This window comes from Euleptes europaea, chromosome 2 (assembly GCF_029931775.1).
Source record: "Euleptes europaea isolate rEulEur1 chromosome 2, rEulEur1.hap1, whole genome shotgun sequence".
Classification (NCBI taxonomy): Eukaryota; Metazoa; Chordata; class Lepidosauria; order Squamata; family Sphaerodactylidae; genus Euleptes; species Euleptes europaea.
Genome location: NC_079313.1, coordinates 13,856,071 through 13,877,840, shown reverse-complemented (window position 1 = coordinate 13,877,840; position 21,770 = coordinate 13,856,071). Strand labels below are relative to the sequence as shown.

At 49.9% G+C, this 21,770-nt stretch overlaps 1 protein-coding gene across 1 annotated transcript; it reads left to right on the top strand.

The window, feature by feature from the left end:
• Nucleotides 1-553: 553 nt before the first annotated feature.
• LOC130473135 (radial spoke head protein 3 homolog B-like) lies at nt 554-21,437 on the top strand. Its single transcript, XM_056844664.1, has 8 exons — nt 554-684; nt 6,629-6,716; nt 8,080-8,221; nt 9,993-10,138; nt 12,892-13,095; nt 14,626-14,788; nt 16,524-16,610; nt 21,037-21,437. The coding sequence occupies exons 1-8, from the start codon at nt 554-556 to the stop codon at nt 21,435-21,437; spliced, it is 1,362 nt and encodes a 453-aa protein (XP_056700642.1).
• Nucleotides 21,438-21,770: the final 333 nt, after the last annotated feature.

Genomic DNA, 21,770 nt, shown 5'->3' with positions numbered 1-21,770 from the left:
TCTAAATGAGGAAACGAGGAGGGTTGCGGCCATGTTAGACGAATGTAAGAAGTGAAATTTTTTTAATTCTATAGTCTTTCCCCCTTCTTCCTATTTTTCCTTTCTGTAACCAGAAATTTTTTTAAATAAAATATTTTTTTTTAAAAAAATTATAAAATCTTTTCATTTGGATTGGGAAGGGAAGAGGGTTCATTAAGCCCCCCGCCCCTAAAAAGAATTAGTTCATGATCTGCAAACACAAAATGACACCATTACAGACTGGCACTGTAGGAATCCGGCTCGTGCAGGTGAATGGCAAAACATGACCGGCTTCAAATAACAATCACGATTCATCCCCAATGGATTTTTTCCCCTCTCCCTTGGGTAAACACCAGGCAGGCCTGTCGAAGGCGGCAGGCAGGCCCTGCGGGTAGGCCCCGGGAATCAGTTTACTTGGCAACCGCTGCCGGGGAGCAAACTCCGTCTCCCTGGGCAACGGTTGCCAAGGAGGCTCGTTCCCCAGGCCTGCCAGCTTAGGCCTCTCTCTGTGCCTTGGAAGTACATCAGGCCCAGCATGGCCTCCACTTCGGTGATCCTCGCCCGCGAAGAAGCGGCTGCACCTGCCGGGACATATTCCTACTGCAGCCGGCCCCGAGCCGTGCCCCCCAGGCGGCGATACCGGACTGCCCCAGATGCCACCAACCCGTGAGTACCAGAGGACAACCAGTCCAAAGGAGAAGGAATCCAAAAGATGCAACTTAATATCTAGTGTGTTTTATGCAAAGTGCATGGATAAAGAAAGGGAAGGAGGTCCTCAAGACTTTTTTTTGGAGGGGGGTCGTTTTGTTTTAAACAAAGAACAGTTGGATTCCAGATGGGGGCCAAGATGAGTGTTTTAGAGCGAACATGCAAGAAAATTAGGGTTGCCAGCTCCCTCTTCGCCACCGGTGGGAGGTTTTTGGGGCGGAGCCTGAGGAGGGCAGGGTGGGAGGAGGGGAGGGGCTTCAGTGCCATAGAGCCCAATGGCTGAAGCGGCCGTTTTCTCCAGGTGAGCTGATCTCTGTCATCTGGAGATCAGTTGTAATAGGAGATTTCCAGCTATTAGGTTGGCAACCCTAAAGAAAATAAACTGAGATTTGAAAAGTGAATAGGTCTAGTGCAGTGATGGCGAACCTTTTAGAGACCGAGTGCCCAAACTGCAACCCAAAACCCACTTATTTATCACCGAGTGCCAATGCGGCAATTTAACCTGAATACTGAGGTTTTAGTTTAGTAAAAACAACTCATACATTAACATCTTTTGCCTTAAAGGAAAAACACAATAACAGATCTTTCAATGATACAAACAACTTTTTAAAATGCCACTATGTTTTGTATACATGTAGCTGCCTTATACTGAATCAGACCCTCGGTCCATCAAAGTCAGTATTGTCTGCTCAGACAGGCAGCAGCTCTCCAGGGTCTTGGGTAGAGGTCTTTCACATCACCTAATTGCCCAGTCCCTTGAACTGGAGATGCCAGGGATTGAACCTGGGGCCTTCTGCATGCCAAGCAGATGCTCTACCGCTGAGCCACGGCCCCTCCCCTCCTGGACACGCAGCCGCGCCCAGCTGTTTGATGTTTTCAGAGCCGTGGGTGGGAAGGATTACCCCCTCCCCGCCCTTCAAAGATGAACATCCCGCGGCGGCACAGACGATATGCCCCAGCGGCTGGGCATTGCGCCTCTCCTGGGCGGGAGAACCACAGCAGGATTGGGCCCCGGCAGGCAGCAGCCTCAGCACCCTGTGGTGTGGGGGGGTGGCGGCAGCTGCGAGCTTGCTGCTCATGGGGGGGTCTCCCTCCCTCCTTCCCCCTGACCTTGCTTTGCCTTGCAGTGCAGGGCCGGCGCCGGCTTCCCAGTCTGTCTGGGCTCTGTGGCCAGAGCGCCAGGAAGGCGTGGCAAAGGCCTCCCTCCTGCAGAGCGGCGGCCGCCACTTGCCCGCCCGAGACCCCCAGCCGCTTTCCCAGCCCTGGAAAGGGCCCGAACCTCAGCCGAGCGCGGGCCGAGCGCAAGGGCCAGGGGGCCAGGCAAGGCAAGCGGCCAATGGTGCAGACCCTGGGGCAACACCCCCGCCCTCGCTCCAGTCCAGCCGACGGGCCCGCCCCTCCCCATGCCACTGCAGGGCGAGCTGGCAGCCTGGGGCCTGGCGCGCTCCTTGGCCCGCTGGCGGCGCCTCCACAGCGCCTGGCCCGGCCTGCGGAGGGAGGCGTCGGAGAGGACGCCCCCTCCGAAGGGAGCGCAGTGCAGCCGCCATGCAGAAAGGCTCCGGCTGCCACAAGCGGAGGAGCGCCCCGCCCACCCCGTCCACGGTACCGCCAGTGCTGCTCCCGGGGGCCCCGGCCTTCTGCCCCTCGCCGCCCAGCCCCGCGGCCCCCGACGGCAGCGCCGCCCCGACAGAGGCGATCCCGCTGGCGGCCCTGCCAGAGTATAACCCGAGCTACCCCTGGGCCTGGCTGTGTGTGGGCCCCTCACCCAGCGTGGCCCTGGAGGCGCGGTGGGGAACAGCAGCAGAGTGAGGGCGGGCGGGGGCAGAGCTGGAGAGGCAAGCGGCGCCGACAAACAGCTGAGCTGCGGCCGACCCTTTCCCCTTCCGCCCCGCCAGCGCTCGTCCAATGCCCAGCTGGCCGGCGGGCCACTCAGAAGCTGGCGGTGCATGTCTTCGACTCCCCCTCGCTCGTCCTCCTGTCTCCCAGCCATTTGTGGGGAGGTCCCTCGCTGTGCTCCTCTCTCGTGCCGGCCGCAGCTCAACTGAGAGAGAGGGAGAGAGCTGCGTGCCGGCAGAGAGGGCTACGCGTGCCGGAAATGGCACGCGTGCCATAGGTTCGCCAACACGGGTCTAGTGTGTCTAGGGTTGCCAATAGGGTTGCCAACTGCCAGGTAGTAGCAGAGGATCTCCTGCTATTACAACTGATCTCCAGCCAATAGAGATCAGTTCCCCTGGAGAAAATGGCCGCTTTGGCAATTGGACTCTATGGTATTGACCTTCCCCTCTCCAAACCCCGCCCTCCTCAGATTCCACCCACAAAATCTTCAGGTATTTCCCAACCTGGAGCTGGCAACCCTAAGCGTGACAGATGCATTAATACAATATATATTTCATTTATATCCTGCCTTTATCCCCAATGGGGACACAAACCCACTTACATCATTCTCCTCTCCTCCATTTAATCCTCACTACAACCCTGCGAGGTAGGTTAGACTAAATGTGTGAGGTTTGTCACGTCAATTGATACCTTACGCTTTTAATCAGAGATGCCGGGGATTGAACCTGGGATCTTTCTACCCCTGAGCCATCCCCAATGATCTTTATTTGAAAATCCTCATCCTTTATGTCCTTTGTTTTAAAAGTATGTTATAAAGTGTGGCTTCATGGCTCTGTTAAAATATCATATTCATATTGGCTTGAAATGCAGCGAAAGGCTGAGGAAGCTCATCGGTGGGTTGTGTTTTCCATGTAGAACAGGGGTGGGGAACCTTTTTCCTGCCAAGGGCCATTTGCACATTTATAACATCATTCGGGGGCCACATCAGGTGTAGATCTCCCGGTAGGGGGAGAGGCTAGGGTTGCCAGGTCTCCGGCCACCACTTGGAGGTTGGCAACCCCAGGGGAGGCCACGCAGAGAAGGCCTGGAGGGCACCCCCGCTCCCCCACTCCTCCACCCTCCCAGGTGGGAGGGCAGCCAGCAGTGGGCCCGAGCAAACGAGGCGCCAGGGGGCGCAGCCCGCGGTCAATCGGCAAGGGAGGGAGGAAGGAAAACAGAGAAAGAGGAAAAGGGAGAGGGAGAAAGAAATGGAAAGAGGGGGAGAAAGAAAAGGACGGAGGGAGACAGACAAAGAAAGACACAGAAAGAGAGGAAGAGAGAAAAGCCTTCACACACACACACACCCGCCAGCCCCACGCGACCTGGCTCCAGGCTCCATGCCCTCCCACCCCCAGAGTCCACAAAAGCCCCCCCCCCCGAGGCCCAATTGGCTCCTGTACGCATGCTCTGCCGCCGGGAACCGCGGGCCTCTTCCCCCCCCCTCGCTGCTCAACAGCCGACAGGGCAGCAAGAGGGGCTTACAGTGTGCCCCGGCGTTCCTGCATGCTTCGGCTATAGGGGGCAACTTTGGGGGAAGTGTCCCTCCCCCTCCTCTTGCCGACCAACAGCCGTCAGTCGGCGAGAGGAGGTCCAAAGGGCGCCGCAGTGCCCCTGCAAGCCATGGCCCCAGGAACACCCTCAGGGAGGGCCGCCCTGTGCCGCTCCTCCGTGGCGGGGCCCTGGAGCTCCCGAGGGCCACAAAAAATGTCCTCGGGGGCCGTATGCGGCCCCCGGGCCTCAGGTTCCCCATCCCTGATGTAGAATAACCCAGGTTCAATCTCCAGGTCAAGAATCGCAAGAGCGGGGAAAGCCCTTTTACTGCTTGAAACCCTAGAAAGCTGCTGCCGGTCAGAGCAGACAATACTGAGCTGGATAGGATCAGTGGTCTGACTCTGTTTAAGGCAGTTTTGTGTGCTTGCTCGGGACAATCTAAAACTGCTTTTAGCTAGAGGGACTATGCTTCCACTGCTGAGCAAGGGCTGAGATCTCAGGTTCAGCTGCAGTATCTCATAGAATCATAGAGTTGGAAGGGACCACCAGGGTCATCTAGTCCAACCCCGTACACAATGCAAGAAATTCACAACCACCTCCCCCACACACTCCCAGTGACCCCTGCTCCATGCCCAGAAGATGGCCAAGATGCCCTCCCTCTCATCATCTAAGGTCACAGAATCAGCATTGCTGACAGATGGCCATCCAGCCTCTTCTTAAAACCCTCCAGGGAAAGAGCACTTACCACCTCCCTAGGAAGTCTGTTCCACTGAGGAACCTCTCTATCTGTTAGAAAATTCTTCCTGATGTCTAGACGGAAACTCTTTTGATTTAATTCCAACCCGTTGGTTCTGGTCCAACCTTCTGGGGCAACAGAAAACAACTAGGCACCATCCTCTATATGACAGCCCTTGAAGATGGTACTTGAAGATGGTTATCATATCCCCTCTCAGTCTTCTCCTCTTCAGGCTAAACATACCCAGCTCCTTCGACCTTTCCTCATAGGACTTGGTCTCCAGACCCCTCACCATCTTTGTTGCCCTCCTCTGGACATGTTCCAGCTTGTCTCTCTGTGTGTAAAGTGCCGTCAAGTCGCAGCCGACTTATGGCGACCCCTTATGGGGTTTTCAAGGCAAGAGACTAACAGAGGTGGTTTGCCAGTGCCTTCCTCTGTAGAGCAACCCTGGACTTCCTTGGTGGTCTCCCATCCAAATACTAACCAGGGCTGACCCTGCTTAGCTTCTGAGATCTGATGAAATCAGGCTAGCCTGGGCCATTTAGGTCAGGGCTCCAGCTTGTCTACATCCTTCTTAAATTGCGGTGCCCAAAACTGAACACAGTACTCTAGGGTGAGGTCTCCAGTAAAAAGAACTCGAAGCTCAGGCAAGCAGCTGCCCGTCAGAGTCAATATGCTCGGCCTGTCAGTGTTCGGCACAAGCAGTTATTTTTCCCCGAGGCTTTCCTAAATAGAAAGGTGTTTTACATACATTTCAGAAGGAGGGAAGAGGCTGTGCAAATTGTTACTCGGGTGTAGAGCCACCACGCCAAAGCTCTAGGGCTGCCAACCTCCACCCGCTGGAGATCTCCTGCTATTACAACTGATCTCCAGCCAATAGAGATCAGTTCACCTGGAGAAAATGACATATTTGGCAATTGGACGCTCTGGCATTGAAGTCCCTCCCCTCCCCAAACCCCGCCCTCCTCAGGCTCCGCCTCCAAAAATCTCCAGGTATTTCCCAACCTGGAGCTGGCAACCCTACAAAAGCCCCTATCCTTCGCTGCAACCTTCTATGCAGACCTGAGCCTTTGTTGATTCATTGGTTTAATTTCTTTCTCAGAATCATAGCCAAATAGCTTCTGAATCTGAAATATTCGGTTAGGACAATAAATTGACAGCATAAAATCAAGTAACACTTGATGCATAAAAATCAGCGGGTGTGAGTGTATGCGGGAGTACATTGAATCGAATGATTAAAAATTAACGGGCAGAGCAGACTGCAAACGAACATAGCTAATCAGCCAAATCAATCCTGCCTCCAGCGTGGTGCAGTGGTTAAGAGCAGTGGTTTGGAGCGGTGGAGTCTAATCTGGAGAACCAGGTTTGATTCCCCACTCCTCTATATGAGCGGCGGAGGCTAATCTGGTGAACTGGATTGGTTTCCCCACTACTCCACACGAAGCCAGCTGGGTGTCCTTGGGCAAGTTACAGCTCTGTTAGAGCTCTCTCAGCCTCATCTACCTCACAGGGTGTCTGTTGTGGGGAGGGGAAGGGAAGGTGCTTGTAAGCCGGTTTGAGTCTCCCTTAAGTGGTAGAGAAAGTCGGCATATAAAAACCAACTCTTCTTCTTCTTTTTCTCCCTCAAAAAAAGTTTGAATGAACAGACAGCCTGAGGGATAATGGCTGGAGACGGGGGGAAGCGGGATGATAGTCAAGGTGAACCGTCTTGGTCTGATTCACCGGGGCTCTTAGATACTAAATGCTTCTCTGAATCTTCTTTTTGACCCATTCCCTTACCCTTCATTTTGTATACTACAGGGATGAGGATTCAATCCACTATGCGAATCTTATGTATGAGAGGAGGGTGGTCCGAGGCAATACTTACGCCCTTCACGTGCTACCTTGGGTAGGTTCTGCTGTTCCTACATCGTCTTTGATTATGAGTAGTCAGAGAAATTATCACTCAAAAATGTTCAGTCTGCACACATAGGTCTTTTATGCATGGCTTTTCACTCGCCGTCACCCCTCCGACGACTTTGGGTCTTTGTGTTGATTATGTGCTCCGTTTTCGATCGTCAGAGGCCACCTGGCTCTCCCCCTGTGTACCCCTACATTTTGCCCGCATTTTCAGAGACCTGTTTTATCTCAAATTTGCAAACGCGGGCAACATGTGGGGAAACGCAGGGGGAGAGCGAGGCGGCCTCTGACAGTTGGAAATGGCATGCATAATAAAAAGTCGTCAGAGGGGTGACCGCGAGGGAAACAACCATTCCTAAAAGACCATAAAGAAAGGACTTATTCGCCCAACACAGAATTAGTTTATGATACTCGCACAAGATGTGGTGACAAAAACCAGTTTTGAAAGGAGGTTAGGCAAATTCCCGAGGGAGGATCAGTACACTAGCGGCTTGGCATGATGGCTAAATTGAACCTCTATAGTCAGAGTAGTCTACCTCCAAACACCAGTTACAGCAACAGTGGGACGATTTGGCCTCTGTGCCTCTTCTTGTAGGCCCTGGTGGAAGGACAAGATAAAAATGTGATAAATCTGATTAACCATCTTGGGAAATAGGTTGCTGGACGTTGCTGGATCTTTTGTCTGATGCAGCAAGGATCTTCTTATGTACTCTTAATTAAGGGCCGGGTAAAATGAGAACTGTTAGCTATGATAGCTTTAACGAAACCTCCATATTTAGAGGCAGTCTACCTCTGAGTAGCATTTACAGGTTAAAAAGGTAAAGGTAGTCCCCTGTACAAGCACCGGGTCATTCCTGACTCTTGGGGTGACATCACATTCTAGGCAGACAACTATGTTTACGGGGTGGTTGGCATTGCCTTCCCCAGTCGTCTACACTTTACCCCCAGCAAGCTGGGTGCTCATTTTACTGACCTCGGAAGGATGGAAGACTGAGTCAAACTCGAGCTGGCTACCTGAAACCAACTTCAGTTGGGATTGAACTCAGGTCGGGAGCAGAGCTTGGAATGCAGTACTGCAGCTTACCACTCTGCACCACTGGGTTCCTATTTACAGGTTACTCCATTTTTAAGCAATAAAAGGGGTGCGGGGAGCTAGATTCCCCCCTCTCAGTGAGAGGATTAGGTTGAATGGTACATTTCTCGAAAGCAAATACCTGTTTATCTCAAAGCTTGCGATTCAAGCCCCGCGCCTAACCAGGGGTTGCATCATTGGCTGTCGAGAGTTTTCTGCATTCTGAAAAGGTGGATGAGAAATGAACAAATGAAATTCCTGACCCTGCATCTTTTTCCAGAGTGGGGAACCTGACCCCATTGAGCTCCAGAGGCAGCGGGAGGCTCACCGGAAAGCGATGGCTAGGAAACGTGCCCAGGAACAGCTGCGGACGAGAACCCCCGATCCTTTGGAGGGCAGGCGGCACGTCAGAGTGCAGACGGGTAGGGGGCCGTACAGGCGATGGGCGGGATCCCCTACCCACTGAGCAAAGCTTATTTATCTGTTTATTTATTAAAATATTTACACCCCATCTTCCTTTTGGTTGATGCCTTCCTCCAAACTACATGGCTCTTCCATTGGCGGAAGAGACGCTTAAGTCGGAGGAAGGCACCTTGGGCTGGAGGAAGGATGGTTGGATCAACAGCGTTGGAGAGGAGGGGCCGAGGCTCAGTGGTACAGCATCTTCTTGGCATGCAGAAGGTCCCAGGTTCAATCCCCGGCATCTCCAGTTAAAGGGGACTAGGCAAGTAGGTGATGTGAAAGTCCTCTGCCTGAGACCCCGGAGAGCCGCTGCCGGTAGAGTTGTCTATTGAGTAGACAATACTGACTTTGATGGACCCAGGGTCTGATTCAGTAGAAGGCAGCTTCATGTGTTCATGAGAGCCTTGGGTGTGATCCAGTGTGAGTCTTCTGGACAGAATCCAGATTGGAGCTAGATTTCCCCCCCCCCACACACACACACGCAAGCACACATTCTGGAAAAGGGATAATTTGTTTATCCCAGGGTGGACTATCCCATTGTTTCAGAAGAATGGCGTTACCCGTTGTGGGTGAGGCCAGGAGAGAATGAGAGAGACGAGCAAGGTCAGCGTGCCATGTCTGTGGAGAGATTCAAACCCAGCTCTTCTTGCAGGGTCAGCTCTGGATTTGGGGGTGATTTTGCACGAGTCACTTTTGAGGAGTCCCATTGAGGTTGGCAGAGGTGGAGCTCATGGGCTAAGAGTCCATTTGGGCTTCTTGGAGGACCCATCCAAAGGAATAGCAGAAGGGATTGAGGTGGAGGGTTGGTTTCAGCTCCCTGACAAATGCCCAGTTTTTTACCCCATTCTGGAGCTACCTCTGTGTTCCCATTCCACAGCCAGCACCAGAGGAGGGCAACAAAGATGGTGAGGGGTCTGGAGACCAATTCCTATGAGGAAAGGTCAAAGGAGCTGGGTATGTTTAGCCTGAAGAGGAGAGGACTGAGAAGTGATATGATAACCATCTTCAAGTACTTGAAGGGCTGTCATATAGAGGAGGGTGGCAAGTTGTTTTCTGTTGCCCCAGAAGGTCGGATCAGAACCAACGGGCTGAAATTAAATCCAAAGGGTTTCCGTCTAGACATCAGGAAGAATTTTCTAACAGAGCGGTTCCTCAGTGGGACAGGTTTCCTCAGGAGGTGGTGAGCTCTCCTTCCTGGAGGTTTTGAAACAGGCTAGATGGTCATCTGTCAGCTATGCTGATTCTATGACCTTAGGCAGATGATGAGAGGGAGGGCATCTTGGCCATCTTCTGGGCGTGGAGTAGGCGGGGGTCACTGGGGGTGTGGGAGGGGGGAGGCAGTTGTGAGTTGCCTGCATTGTGCAACGGGTTGGGTTAAATGACCCTGGTGGTCCCTTCCATCTCAATGATTCTATGACTATCTTGCACACTGTGAATGTTTGGAATGAGTGGATATTGGGCTGGATCCTATGACCCTTCTTCCATCACATCTTCCTTCAACTTTCTTCAATGGATAATGACTTTTTCTGATGGAGAAAGGCTTCTCTGGATGGAGACAAAGTTGTTCTTTGTGGAAGGGAGGAAGGCTTGGTGGAAGGGGGACATAAGCGCCAACAGTAGAAGGGAATCATAGCATCCAACCCCCGTTGAATTAAATCAGTTTATGGGGCAATGCGTGCAGCCAACAGAGGAAACCCAAGCATTCAACATGTGGTTGTGTCATCTTTGTAGAATTATACCTGGAAGAGCTTGCTGACCGTATTGTGGAAGTCGATGTGGAATGTCAAACGGATGCGTTTCTGGACCGACCGGCAACACCCCTTTTCATTCCCGCCAAGTCTGGTCGAGATGTGGCCACACAGATATTGGAAGGAGAGGTATTACAAGCCGGGGGCGGGGTGTGTGTGTGTTTCAAAACAGCGATATCTTGGGAGATGAGCCCTTGGCCTGACCCAGACAGGAAATTCTGGTAGTTAAGGTTAGAGCCCCGTGGCGCAGAGTGGTAAGCTGCAGTACTTCAGCCCAAGCTCTGCTCACGACCACCTGAGTTCGATCCCAGCAGGAGTCAGTTTCAGGTAGCCGGCTCAAGGTTGACCTTCCGAGGTCAGTAAAATGAGTCCCCAGCTTGCTGGGGGTAAAGGGAAGATGACTGGGGAAGGCACTGGCAAACCATCCCGTAAACAAAGTCTGCCTAGTAAACGTCGGGATGTGGCGTCACCCCATGGGTCAGGAATGACCCAGTGCTTGCACAGGGGACCTTTACCTTTTTAAGATTAGAACACAACAGAGGCACAACCCAGCCCCTCCAGATAACAACCATAGCAGGGAAATGACTGGGCTGGCACCCTTGTCTCTGACCTTCTAGAGCTATGTGTAAGGGATATTTTACTTGGCTGATTCTTCCAGATATGCTAGTTTTCTACATTAAGGGAATTCTACACATTCTGAATTTTCTATATTGAGGGAATCTGAATGCTGTTCCTTGTCGATTTTGTTAAATCCCCCACATAGAAAATGGGCAATATTATAGTCTTCCTAACCTTCCTACACAGAGGGACTGAGGTGGGGTGTATTTTATATTTATTTATTTTACAAAATATATATCCTGCCTTGATGCCCTCACAAGGGCCATGAAGCCAGCTAACAAATGAAAACATGCATAATAAAACCACATTTTAAAACTATTAAAACCAACAAAAAACACACTCACACATCATTAAAACCAGAACTAAAACACACAGAAAGACATAACACTGGTCAGGAAGGAGGGAGGAACATTCAATGATATCACCCCCAATGGAGAGGAAGAAGAAGAGTTGGTTTTTATATGCCGACTTTCTCTGTCACTTAAGGCAGACTCAAACCGGCTTACAAGTACCTTCCCTTTTCCTTCCCACAACAGATACCCTGTGAAGTAGGTGGGGCTGAGAGAGCTCTAACAGAGCTGTAACTTGCCCAAGGTCCCCCAGCTGGCTACATGTGGAGGAGTGGGGAAACCAATCCAGTTCACCAGATTAGCCTCCGCCGCTCATGTGGAGGAGTGGGGAATTAAACCTGGTTCTCCTGATCAGAGCTCCAAACCATTGCTCTTAACCACTACACCATGCTGGACAGTGATGATCCTCAAGTTCTATAGCAGAGACCTGCTGGGAATTTTCTGCTTGAAGAAGAAACTGACTTTCTGCCATTTCTAATTAAATTTTTATTTCATAATTATAAGATACAAATACAGCACACATAACATCAAAAGAAACACACAAAAAATACAAACAATACATTACATACATTACAATACATACACCTAAACTAACATAGACTAACCTAAACAAAAGCAAACTTGATCTGGGTGAACATATACAATTTTGTTGCCCTCTTATAATCTTCGCCATAATATATTACAACTTATTATTAATTTTAATACTTTCTAATATTAAGTTAACTTTTTTGTTTTTCCAAACGGTTTCAAACTTTTCCTCTCATGATATAGATACTTTTAACAAGCCCATTATTAAATCATGCTAACTGCCATATAACCTTATATAAAACTTATTTATATTCACTAGATTCTAATGTATGCTATTCCTGTGTAATGTGATTAAACATCTTCATTTCTAGATTTGCAGAATTTACGAAACGTATGCATTGTATAATTTCCAATTTTTAAAAACTCTTTGCTGGGTCTTTGGTTCACATAGTTTGTCAGCTTAGCCATCACTGCATACTCCACTACTTTATCTTTCCAATTTTCTACGTCGGGACATTCTTCAATTTCCACTTTATGGCAATGTCCAGTCTTGCTGCAGTAATTATGTATCTAAAGAATTCTTCCATGTGCTTCACTATAGCCTATGGTAAAATTCCTAACAAAGTGGCTTTAGGGTCCATCGCATACTTGACCTTCAAGATTTTATGCATTTCAGAATGAACTTCGCACCAGAATTTTTCTCCTTACATGACCACCAAGTATGAAAAAACGGTGCCATCTACTTCTTTACATTTCCAACAATGTCCAGACACCTTTTTATTCATTTTTCGGATATCGCTTGTTGCCAAGTGCCTGGTGGTGGCAGGCAAACCCCTGCCAATCCACCCAGGTGACCGCCAACCAGCTGAAGGTCGGCAGGCAAGCGTGCACGCGCGCCTGCACACCGCGGCACATCGCTTCCGGTTTACACCCACTGCATCGCAACTGGGAGTTTGAGTGGTAAAAGGCCCCTTGCAATGCTGCACTTCCGGGTGTAAACTGGAAGTGATGCGATTGCATAGGCGCAGCCACGCGCACACGATCCGTGCCTAAAAACCTCCCGCCAGAGGGGAGGGGGGACCTGTATTGGTGTAATATAGCAATGTTCAAATCAACCCTGCCCTGGGTCCAAAAGTCCGCACAAATTCTCATTTATGTTTTTGCAAAACCACCAGCAGTTTTGAGTGGGGGTGAGGGGGGAATGAGACAAACAAAGGTATGTCTGCTTTTGCGCAGCAACCCTAGACTTCCTTGGTGGTCTCCAAGTTAGTATCCGAGATACTAACTAGGACCAACCTTGCTTAGCTTCTGAGAACTTGGGCTAGCCTGAGTCCGCCGGATCAGGTCTGTCAACCCTCTCCCCTCCCTCTTTTCTCTCTTTCTCAGCTGTTTGATTTCGACATCGAAGTCAGGCCGATGCTTGAAGTTTTGGTCGGAAAAACCATCGAGCAGGCTCTGCTGGAAGTCATGGAGGAGGAGGAGCTAGCCAACCTGCGGGCATTCCAGTATGCCTTCCATGAGCTGCGGCGTGCGGAACTTGCAGAGGTGCAGCGCCTCGAAGAGCAGGAGAGACGCCACCGGGAGGAGAAGGTAACAGTGATTCCAACACGGCGGAGAGCTGGGAGAGAGGCTTCCCTAGCAGGGCAGCATGTTAATCAGATTAATCCCTCCTGTTTTTCACCGTGGAATTGAAACGTTACAGCGTTTAAAATAGAGGTTGGGAACTTGGTGGCCCTATGACAGATCCGATCCAGGGATGCTTTTGCCCCATCCAAACGGTAGTGGCCGAAAGGTGTAAATGAGCAGCCTGCGTGGTCAATGAGATTTTGCAGCAAGGGGAGGTGGTGTGGAATTGTGGGTAAGACACCAAGCAGGGATCCAGGTGGACCATTCCACCCCTCCCAGTTCAAATCTTGGCCCTGTGCTGCGACAGGAGAGGGATTACAGGAAGATATTGGTTGTTTATGCATGGGAGTTTTACCTGGGGCTCGATGCTCGCTCGTCCCACACTTTTATGTTGCAAATGCAAAAAATGCTATGCACCAGCACAATCACCAGCTCAAGTCCAGAAGTGTGAGTCCCTGCCCCTTGAAAACGCTGCTTATTAATTGGCTGTAGTGCTTACTGTTAGAAAAATGTCCAGTCGTGCCCCCCCCCCAGAAACCCAAGCACCATGTTAAAAAGCATTTCACAAAAAGGAGCTCTTTTAAAGGAACGGAATTGGGGTGGGAGAACCCAAGCATCATTTTAAAATCAATTTTTACGTGACAAATCTACCCAGAAAGAACTCCGGCTGGGAGATGAAAAATCAGGAAGCATTTGAGTCCCTGCCTCTTGAAACGCTGCTTTGTAATTGGCCATCATGGTTACTGTTATAAAAGTAACACACACTCCAGCTCCCCTGTCCCATGCTTTGGCTTATGCATGGAGAGGAGGACGATTTGACCCAGGCTGATCTCAGGAAAGATAGAGGAATCAGGATTTAACAGCAATGGGAAGACCTGGGATTTGCAAGTCCGGCACTATATTAATCTTCCTCTCTTAATTTGGGTGAAGTGCATTGGAAAACACAGAAATTGCTATATAAATGTGAAATAAAATGCCTCTGACTGAGATGCAGATTGTAATTTAAAAAAATGTATACAAGAACTGCCCCCTCTCCAAAAAAAAAGGAGATTGTTGATATTGCTGGCTCAAAAGAGAAGACAGTCTATTCTGAAAAGGTAACCCCCACTGTTTGAAGATGCAGTTGGATCTGAGTCTTGGGGGAGGTCCTGTCTCCTGGGTTTTGAGCTGGCTTTGGGATTCTACTTGCATCCTCACCTTGTGTAGGCAGAGGTGGTGGGTTTTGAATTCACCTGGGGCGGGAAAGAGGGTTGGATCCCACAGATACATTTTGCTAGCAGTAGAGCATTTCTCCCTTACAAGGAGACCTTCTCCTGATGTATGGAGATCTTCAAGATGTGGAACAGATCTCTGGGATCCAAGCTAAGAACTTTAGACGTGGCCTTTTCCCCCGCTTGTTTGCAGGGCTGGGGGGCAGAGGGATGGGGCTGGAACTGTCGACTCCAGTCATTGTTCTAAAGCAAGAGGCATCCCCCGTGCCATTCTCCTTTACAGATCCGCCGCAAGAAACAGCAAATGGAAATCCTGATGATGGAGAAAGAGACCGCTGAGAAAATTGCGGCTCGGGCATTTGCTCAGCGGTACCTGTCGGACCTCATTCCTTCCGTCTTTGGTAGCCTTCGGGATAGCGGGTACTTCTTCGATCCGGTGGAAAGAGGTGCGTGACAAGGGCTGCCAGGTCCCTCTTTGCCACCAAAGGTTTTTTGGGGTGGAGCCTGAAAAGCGTGGAGTTTGGGGAGGGGAGGGACTTCATTTCCATAGGGTCCAATGACCGAAGAGGCCATTTTCTCCGGGGGAACTGATCTCTATTGGCTGGAGATCAATTGTAATAGCAGGAGATCTCCAGCTAGTACCTGGAGGTTATCGAAAACAACAAAAACCTGTGCTGAAACTGCAAAATTGCTATACAAAATAGCAGCACGCTGGCTCCAAGAAATAATCGTGTATTAATGTTCACAGCCATATATACACATAATATAACTCCTAAACTGTCTAACTATCTAAATAATCTTATAACTGCATATACAAAACAGAAACAGAACACAGAATTTCCACAAGTAGGCTCTATAAGAATCAAACACGTATACGGGAAAACGCTAGTCCCACCCAATGTGAAAAGAATTTAGTTCAACAGGTAGCGTTGGCCGTTCAAAGCCCACAAAAGTAGGACAAGGCGCTGCCTCCATTCATCATCAACTATAACTGATTAATGGTTCCATGCGAATTCCAGACGTGTTTCAAAGGAAAGGAAGTTGATTGTAAGCTGGTTTGAATCTCCTTAAAAGATCGAGAAAGCCGGCATAGAAAAGCCAACTCTTCTTCACCCTGTTGCTCTGTTCTATTCTGGGGTGCTACCCTTCAGTGCGAAGAGGCTTCTCCTGATGAAAAAGCCTCGTGCGTCAGGGGATGGCTCTTTGTACCATATCCACAAGATCCAATCCATTCTATTACGCAAGTAAGAACTTAAGATTTCCTCCCTTTGTGGAAAATGTCAGAGTGGGTTGTCACTCACAAGAAGAGATTCTCCATGATGTAATGGTTGCCGTCGAGCAGATAGCAGGCAGTGAAGACAGTGATGGTGTTGAGGGAGAGAGAGAGAGAGAGAGAGAGAGAGGGAGAGAGAGAACATAAAAGGTAAAAGTAAAGGTCCCCTGTGCAAGCACCAGGTCACATCCCGACGTTTTCTAGGCAGACTTTGTTTACGGAGTGTTTTGCCAGCGCCTTCCCCAGTCATCTTCCCTTTACTCCCAGCAAGCTGGGTCCTCATTTTACCGACCTCGGAAGGATGGAAGGCTGAGTCAACCTTGAGCCAGCTACCTGAAACCGACTTCCGTTGGGATAGAAGTCAGGTCGTGACCAGAGCTTTTGACTGCAGTACTGTAGCTTACCACTCTGTGCCACGGGGCTCATGAGAGGACATAAGGACATAAGAAAAGCCATGCTGGATCAGACCAAGGCACATCAGGTCCAGCAGTCTGTTCACAACCAGGTGCCTCTAGGAAGCCCACAAACAAGACAACTGCAGCAGCATTATCCTGCCTGTGTTCCACAGCACAAAATATAATAGGCATGCTCCTCTGATCCTGGAGAGAACAGGGATGCATCATGACTAGTATCCATTTTGACACGTAGCCATGGAGAGCCCTCTCCTCCATGAACATGTCCACTCCTCTTTTAAAGCCTTCCAAGTTGATAAGGACATTTATTTATTTGTTCTCGCTGACTGCTTTTGAAGTACCCTTGCAGCATGTAAGTGCCCCTTCTCTGGAGGCTGACAAGAGCCTGTCGTTCTGGAGGAATTCCACCAAGCTCCTTATTTCTTCATAGGACTGTAAGGAATGTAGATTTTTTTTCAAACTTACATTCACATTCTGCTTTCTGGTATTGTGCAGATATTGAAACTGGATACCTGCCGGAGGTGATGGACAAAGTAGTAGAGAACATAGAGAAGAGGATTCTGGGAGGAATCATGATGGACAGTAAGTTAAACTGTATTTTATCTTTTATTAAAGAATTGAACAGTAGATTGTAAATTTCCCAACTAAAGCTAGGGTAATAAGCCGTAGTTAACATTTCAGGTTAACTCGATATGCCATCATTCTTAGAAGTCTCATTTATGCAGCATTCCTTTGATTTCTGCATCATTAAGAAAATTTCTCAAATTCTAGAGGGCAGGTGTGTTGGTCTGCAGTAGAACTCTCGAAAGCGTATACCCTGAAAATCTTGTTGGTTTCGAAGGACCTTTATGCAGGGACGTTTCCTTGCGGTCACCCCTGCCAACTGGCTTTTGCCCGCGTTTTCCAGATGCTGTTTGAGCCAGAATCTGGAAAACGTGGGCAAAACACGCAGGGAGAGCGAGGCGACCTCTGACGGGCGGGAAAGGCATGCGTAATCAAAAGGAAGTCTCGAAGCAGTCGGCGGGGGGTGACCGTGGGGAAATGTCCCTGCATAAAAGGCCGAAGGTGCTACTGGACACGAATCTAGCTATTCAAATTAATTTTGTTATCGACTCGGGTCCAGTCGGATGCACAGTGATTGCACATCCGCTTGATACAACTGTACATAGATTTGCATCAAACTTGTTTTTGTGTGGTGTGTTCATCCGATTGGAAAGTAATCTTCCTGAAAAGGAATCTTAATCCAGCCGTATACCCATCTGTATCCAGGTTGCTCCTCTGCAACATTTTATCCAATTAACATCAATAATGTTTTTGAGGGGGGGGTGCAAAATGAACGGAAGGACATGAGATGCATCTGCAGCCGTGCAATCGTATTAGTAGGGGTTATAGGGTGTTCCTATCATCTCTCAGAGAGGGGTGGGACTTGCGGGAGCTGTCAAAAATTGTAGAATTGTGTGTGTGTGCATTGTGTGACCCGTGAGGGGGGCGGGGCCATGTGTTTTCCAACTGTTGGCAGGGCAGGTTTGTGTGTGTGTGTGTGTGGGAGATGCCTCAGCCCCTGCAAAAAAAGCCTATAAAAAAACCTTTCTCTGCCCAGCTAATGGCCTTATCAGCAGCTATGCAAAGCCCTGTTTTACAGACTGCATGAGACAGGGCATACTTTGTGTGTGTGTGTGTGGCCATAGCTTTCTGTACAGGAGGGGGAAGATGGGTGGGAGTTTCCCCCAAACAAGTGGGTTTTTTTACTATGGAGAGCGGGTGCTTATGCATACGTGTTTCAGGCGCCTGGAGCCTCCCCTCGCTCTTCAGAGAGAGCCTGAGAGAGGAGAGAAGCCCCAGATATAGATTTTAAAACATGTTTTATGAGGGGTGAAGCCTATCTCCTCCCCCCCAGCAGAAAAAAAGAACTGTTTTGTGCCCTCCCCCTCTCCATGTGCCGCCTGAGTGATAAAACTAGTTTGTCAGCTTCTCTGAAAAAAAACTGTCTGCCTATCTGCTAAAAGCAGGAAGACAGCCGTTAACGACAAGGTCTTTTGGCTGGATTATGTCTGTGCCTGTGGCGGGGTTTCCTTAAAAATAAAACCTAGAGATTCTCATCCGTTCCTGCAAGGAACTTGCGTTTTGGAGGGTTGGGGAGGGTCTGCTGCATAAGCACCCCTGTGCCCAAGGAGACAGAACTTTAAAAAGCATATGGCTTGGGACTGCAGGGGCTTGTGTAAGGAGGGGGGAAGGGGGGGGTCCCTTGCATTTGGTGGGTTGGGGAGGGACTGTTGGCTACACAGCACACTGTGTAGCATGCCTGCCTGGGCTGTCTGCCTGCTTGCCTCCAGATCCCCTCGCTGTAGCTGTGTTAGGCACCCAGCCCCCTCCTCCTCCCCCTCCCCAATGAAGGTGGGCTCAGATCACATGTGTTTTTCCAAGCACCCCCCTACCTCCTGCTGGCTCCTCCCTCCCTCTCTCTTTCCCCCTCCCAAGAGGCGTTTCCTCCATTGTATAGACCTCAATAGCCCGTCCTGGCTTTCTTTCACTAAGAGAGCTGCTGTGGGTAAGCACAGTTAAAAAAAACACACCCAAGCCCCCTCTCCCCTCGGCTCCTCTTGAGAGGAAAAAAGCCGTTTTCAAAGCAGAGGTTTTTTCAGCTGTGTAGTCTAAAAGGGGAGGAAGGGAGTTTCTCTGTCCACAGCAGACTTTGTGCAAAAATCTGCCCAGGACCTTGGCTCTGAAGCTCCAAAAGAGCGGGGGATAATAGACAGGGCTCTCCCGACAGCCTGCCTGCCTGCCCTAGCTACGAGGCACTGTAAAAATAATGAAAAGGGCACAAAACAGTTCTTTTTTTCTGCTGGGGGGGAGGAGATAGGCTTCACCCCTCATAAAACACATTTTAAAATCTATGTCTGGGGCTTCTCTCCTCTCAGGCTCTCTCTGAAGAGCGAGGGGAGGCTCCAGGCGCCGGAAACACATATGCATAAGCACCATAGTAAAAAAAACCACTTGTTTGGGGCAAACTCCCACCCATCTTCCCCCTCCTGTACAGAGAGCTATGGCCACACACACACACAAGTATGCCCTGTCTCATGCAGTCTGTAAAACAGGGCTCTGCATAGCTGCTGATAAGGCCATTAGCTGGGCAGAGAGAGGTTTTTTTTATAGGCTTTTTTTGCAGGGGCTAAGAGGCATCTCCCACACACACACACAAGCCTGCCCTGCCAACAGTTGGAAAACACGTGGCCCCGCCCCCCTCACAAGTCACACAATGAACACACACACACACAATTCTACAATTTTTGATAGCTCCCGCAAGTCTCGCCCCTCTCTGAGAGATGATAGGAACACCCTATAACCCCTACTGTATTGATCGATACACAATTCTGAAAGTAAACAATGGGACAGTAGAAAAGAGCAAGAGTCCAGTAGCACCTCAAAGACTAACAAAATTTCTGGCAGGGTATGAGCTTTCGTGAGCCACAGCTCACTTCTTCAGATACCTGAAGAAGTGAGCTGTGGTAGCAGAGGCAACATGGATGTCAGAAGATCCCTGCTGGAGATCCATCTGGTTGCTCATCTTGCTTCTATCCAGTTGGATACCTCCGGGAAGCCCACAAAGCAGGGCACAAAGGCCCTTTCTGATAGACTGGTAGACTGCCTCTGCATAGAGAAGCTCCATTTAGTGGATTGTGGTCAAAAGCTTTGGATAGGATTTCCCTCCTTTTTGAGTTTGCTTATCCCTTTTAAAAAGCCATCTCAGCCAGTAGCCAAAGGGCAGGGTGAAGAAGAAGAAGAAGAGTTGGTTTTTATTTGCTGACATTCTCTATCACTTAAGGAAGAATCAAACAAGCTTACAATCCCCTTCCCTTCCCCTCCCCACAACAGACACCCTGTGAGGTAGGTGGGGCTGAGAGTGTGTGACTAGCCCAAGGTCACCCAGCTGGCCTTATGTGTAGGACTGGGGGAAACAAATCCAGTTCACCAGATTAGCACCCACCACTCATGTGGAGGAGCAGGAAATCGAACCCAGTTCTCCAGATCAGAGTCCACCACTCCAAACCACTGCTCTTAACCACTACACCACGGTGGCTCTCGACCAGGGTGACATCCAGGGAGGCCTGGCTGTTGTAAGGAGGATCATGGTGGGAACCAAAAGAGGGGGGAAATCATCTATTTAGTGTAAAGATTAAAAATTCAGATGTATGTGTGGAAAATGTGCCCTTGAGAAGTAGACATTGTAGATATCTTAGGGCATGGATGGGGAACCTTTTTTCCGCCAAGGGCCATTTGGGTATTTATAACATCATTCGTGGGTCATACAAAATTATCAACTTAAAAATTAGCCGACCAAGCCCCAATCAGGCAGCTGCCCCAGATGACCCCCCCCCCAGCAGGCATCCAGCTGGTGGCACACTCGCCCACCTGGTAGCACAGGATGGTCTGTTGCACCAGCTGGGCATAGCCGTCCAGCCACACGCAGGAGTTGCTTCTGCTCCGCATAGTCAGGGCAGGGTTCTACAGCTGGCTCCTGCTACCTCCGCCTGCAGGGATGAAATGAGGACATACTGGCTAAGAACTTCCCCCCTCCCTGCGCATTCTGGCCCTGCCCCCTTTAACCCCTCCATTGTCGCCACTTCCGCCCCCAGCCCTCTTGTAGTACAGAGAGAATACGTTTCTCCACGGCCCGGGTGGGAAAGGGTTAACACAGTTTCTTGGGTGGTCCTAGCAGCTCCATACCTAACGACTCTTCTGCAAGGGGGGAAAAAGTTTCCTTTTCTCGGCAAAACAAACTCACATCTGCCTTGAATAGAGGCTATTCCTGTCCTTGGGAGGGGGCAGATCGCCAGTCTGAGATCCTTCTCAGAGATCTGCCAGACCCACGAAGGGCCAGACCAAATGATTTCGAGGACCTTAAAGCACCCCCCACCGAGCCTGACGTTCCCCACCCCTGTCTTAGGGGATGTTATAGATGTTTCCTAGCGGGTTGATTTTAACACAATCTAACAAATTCGCTTTGCAGGCTTAATTCAAGCCGTGATGCAAAAGCGGCTGGATGATTTTGAACTGGGGCCAATGCCACCAGAGCCTGACCAACCAGAAGAATCCGTCGACCATGATCACACACCTTCCATGGAGTTTGTTATAAGGACTGAGCTCTCGGATCAGGTGGAAGGTTCAGCTCAGCCAGAAGTCTCGGATCAGGCAGAAGGTTCGACTCAGCCAGAAGCCTCAGATCAGGCGGAAGGTTCAGCTCAGCTGGAAGACTCAGATCCAGCGGAAGGTTCAGCTCAGCCAGAAACTTCGGAGCAGGTGGAAGGTTCAGCTCAGCTGGAAGCCTTGGATCAAGCAGCCCAGCTGGAAGCCTCGGATGAGGCCAAAGTGGAGGAAGAGTTGGAGACTAAGGAGGCTGAACCCCAGTAAAGAACAAACAGATCAGGTAATGGGGTAATAAGTAGAACCAGCCAAGAAGGGGAACACGCTGATGTTACTTAGGTTAAAGAGTATCAGGAAGGGTCATCATGAGAGGGTCATCATGAGAGGGGATATGATAACCATCTTCAAGTACTTGAGGGGTTGTCATATAGAGGATGGTGCCGTGTTGTTTTCTGTTGCCCCAGAAGGTCGGACCAGAACCAATGGGTTGAAATTAAATCAAAACCATTTCCGTCTAGACATTAGGAAGAATTTTCTAACAGTTAGAGCAGTTCCTCAGTGGAACAGGCTTCCTCGGGAGGTGGTAAGCTCTCCTTCCAT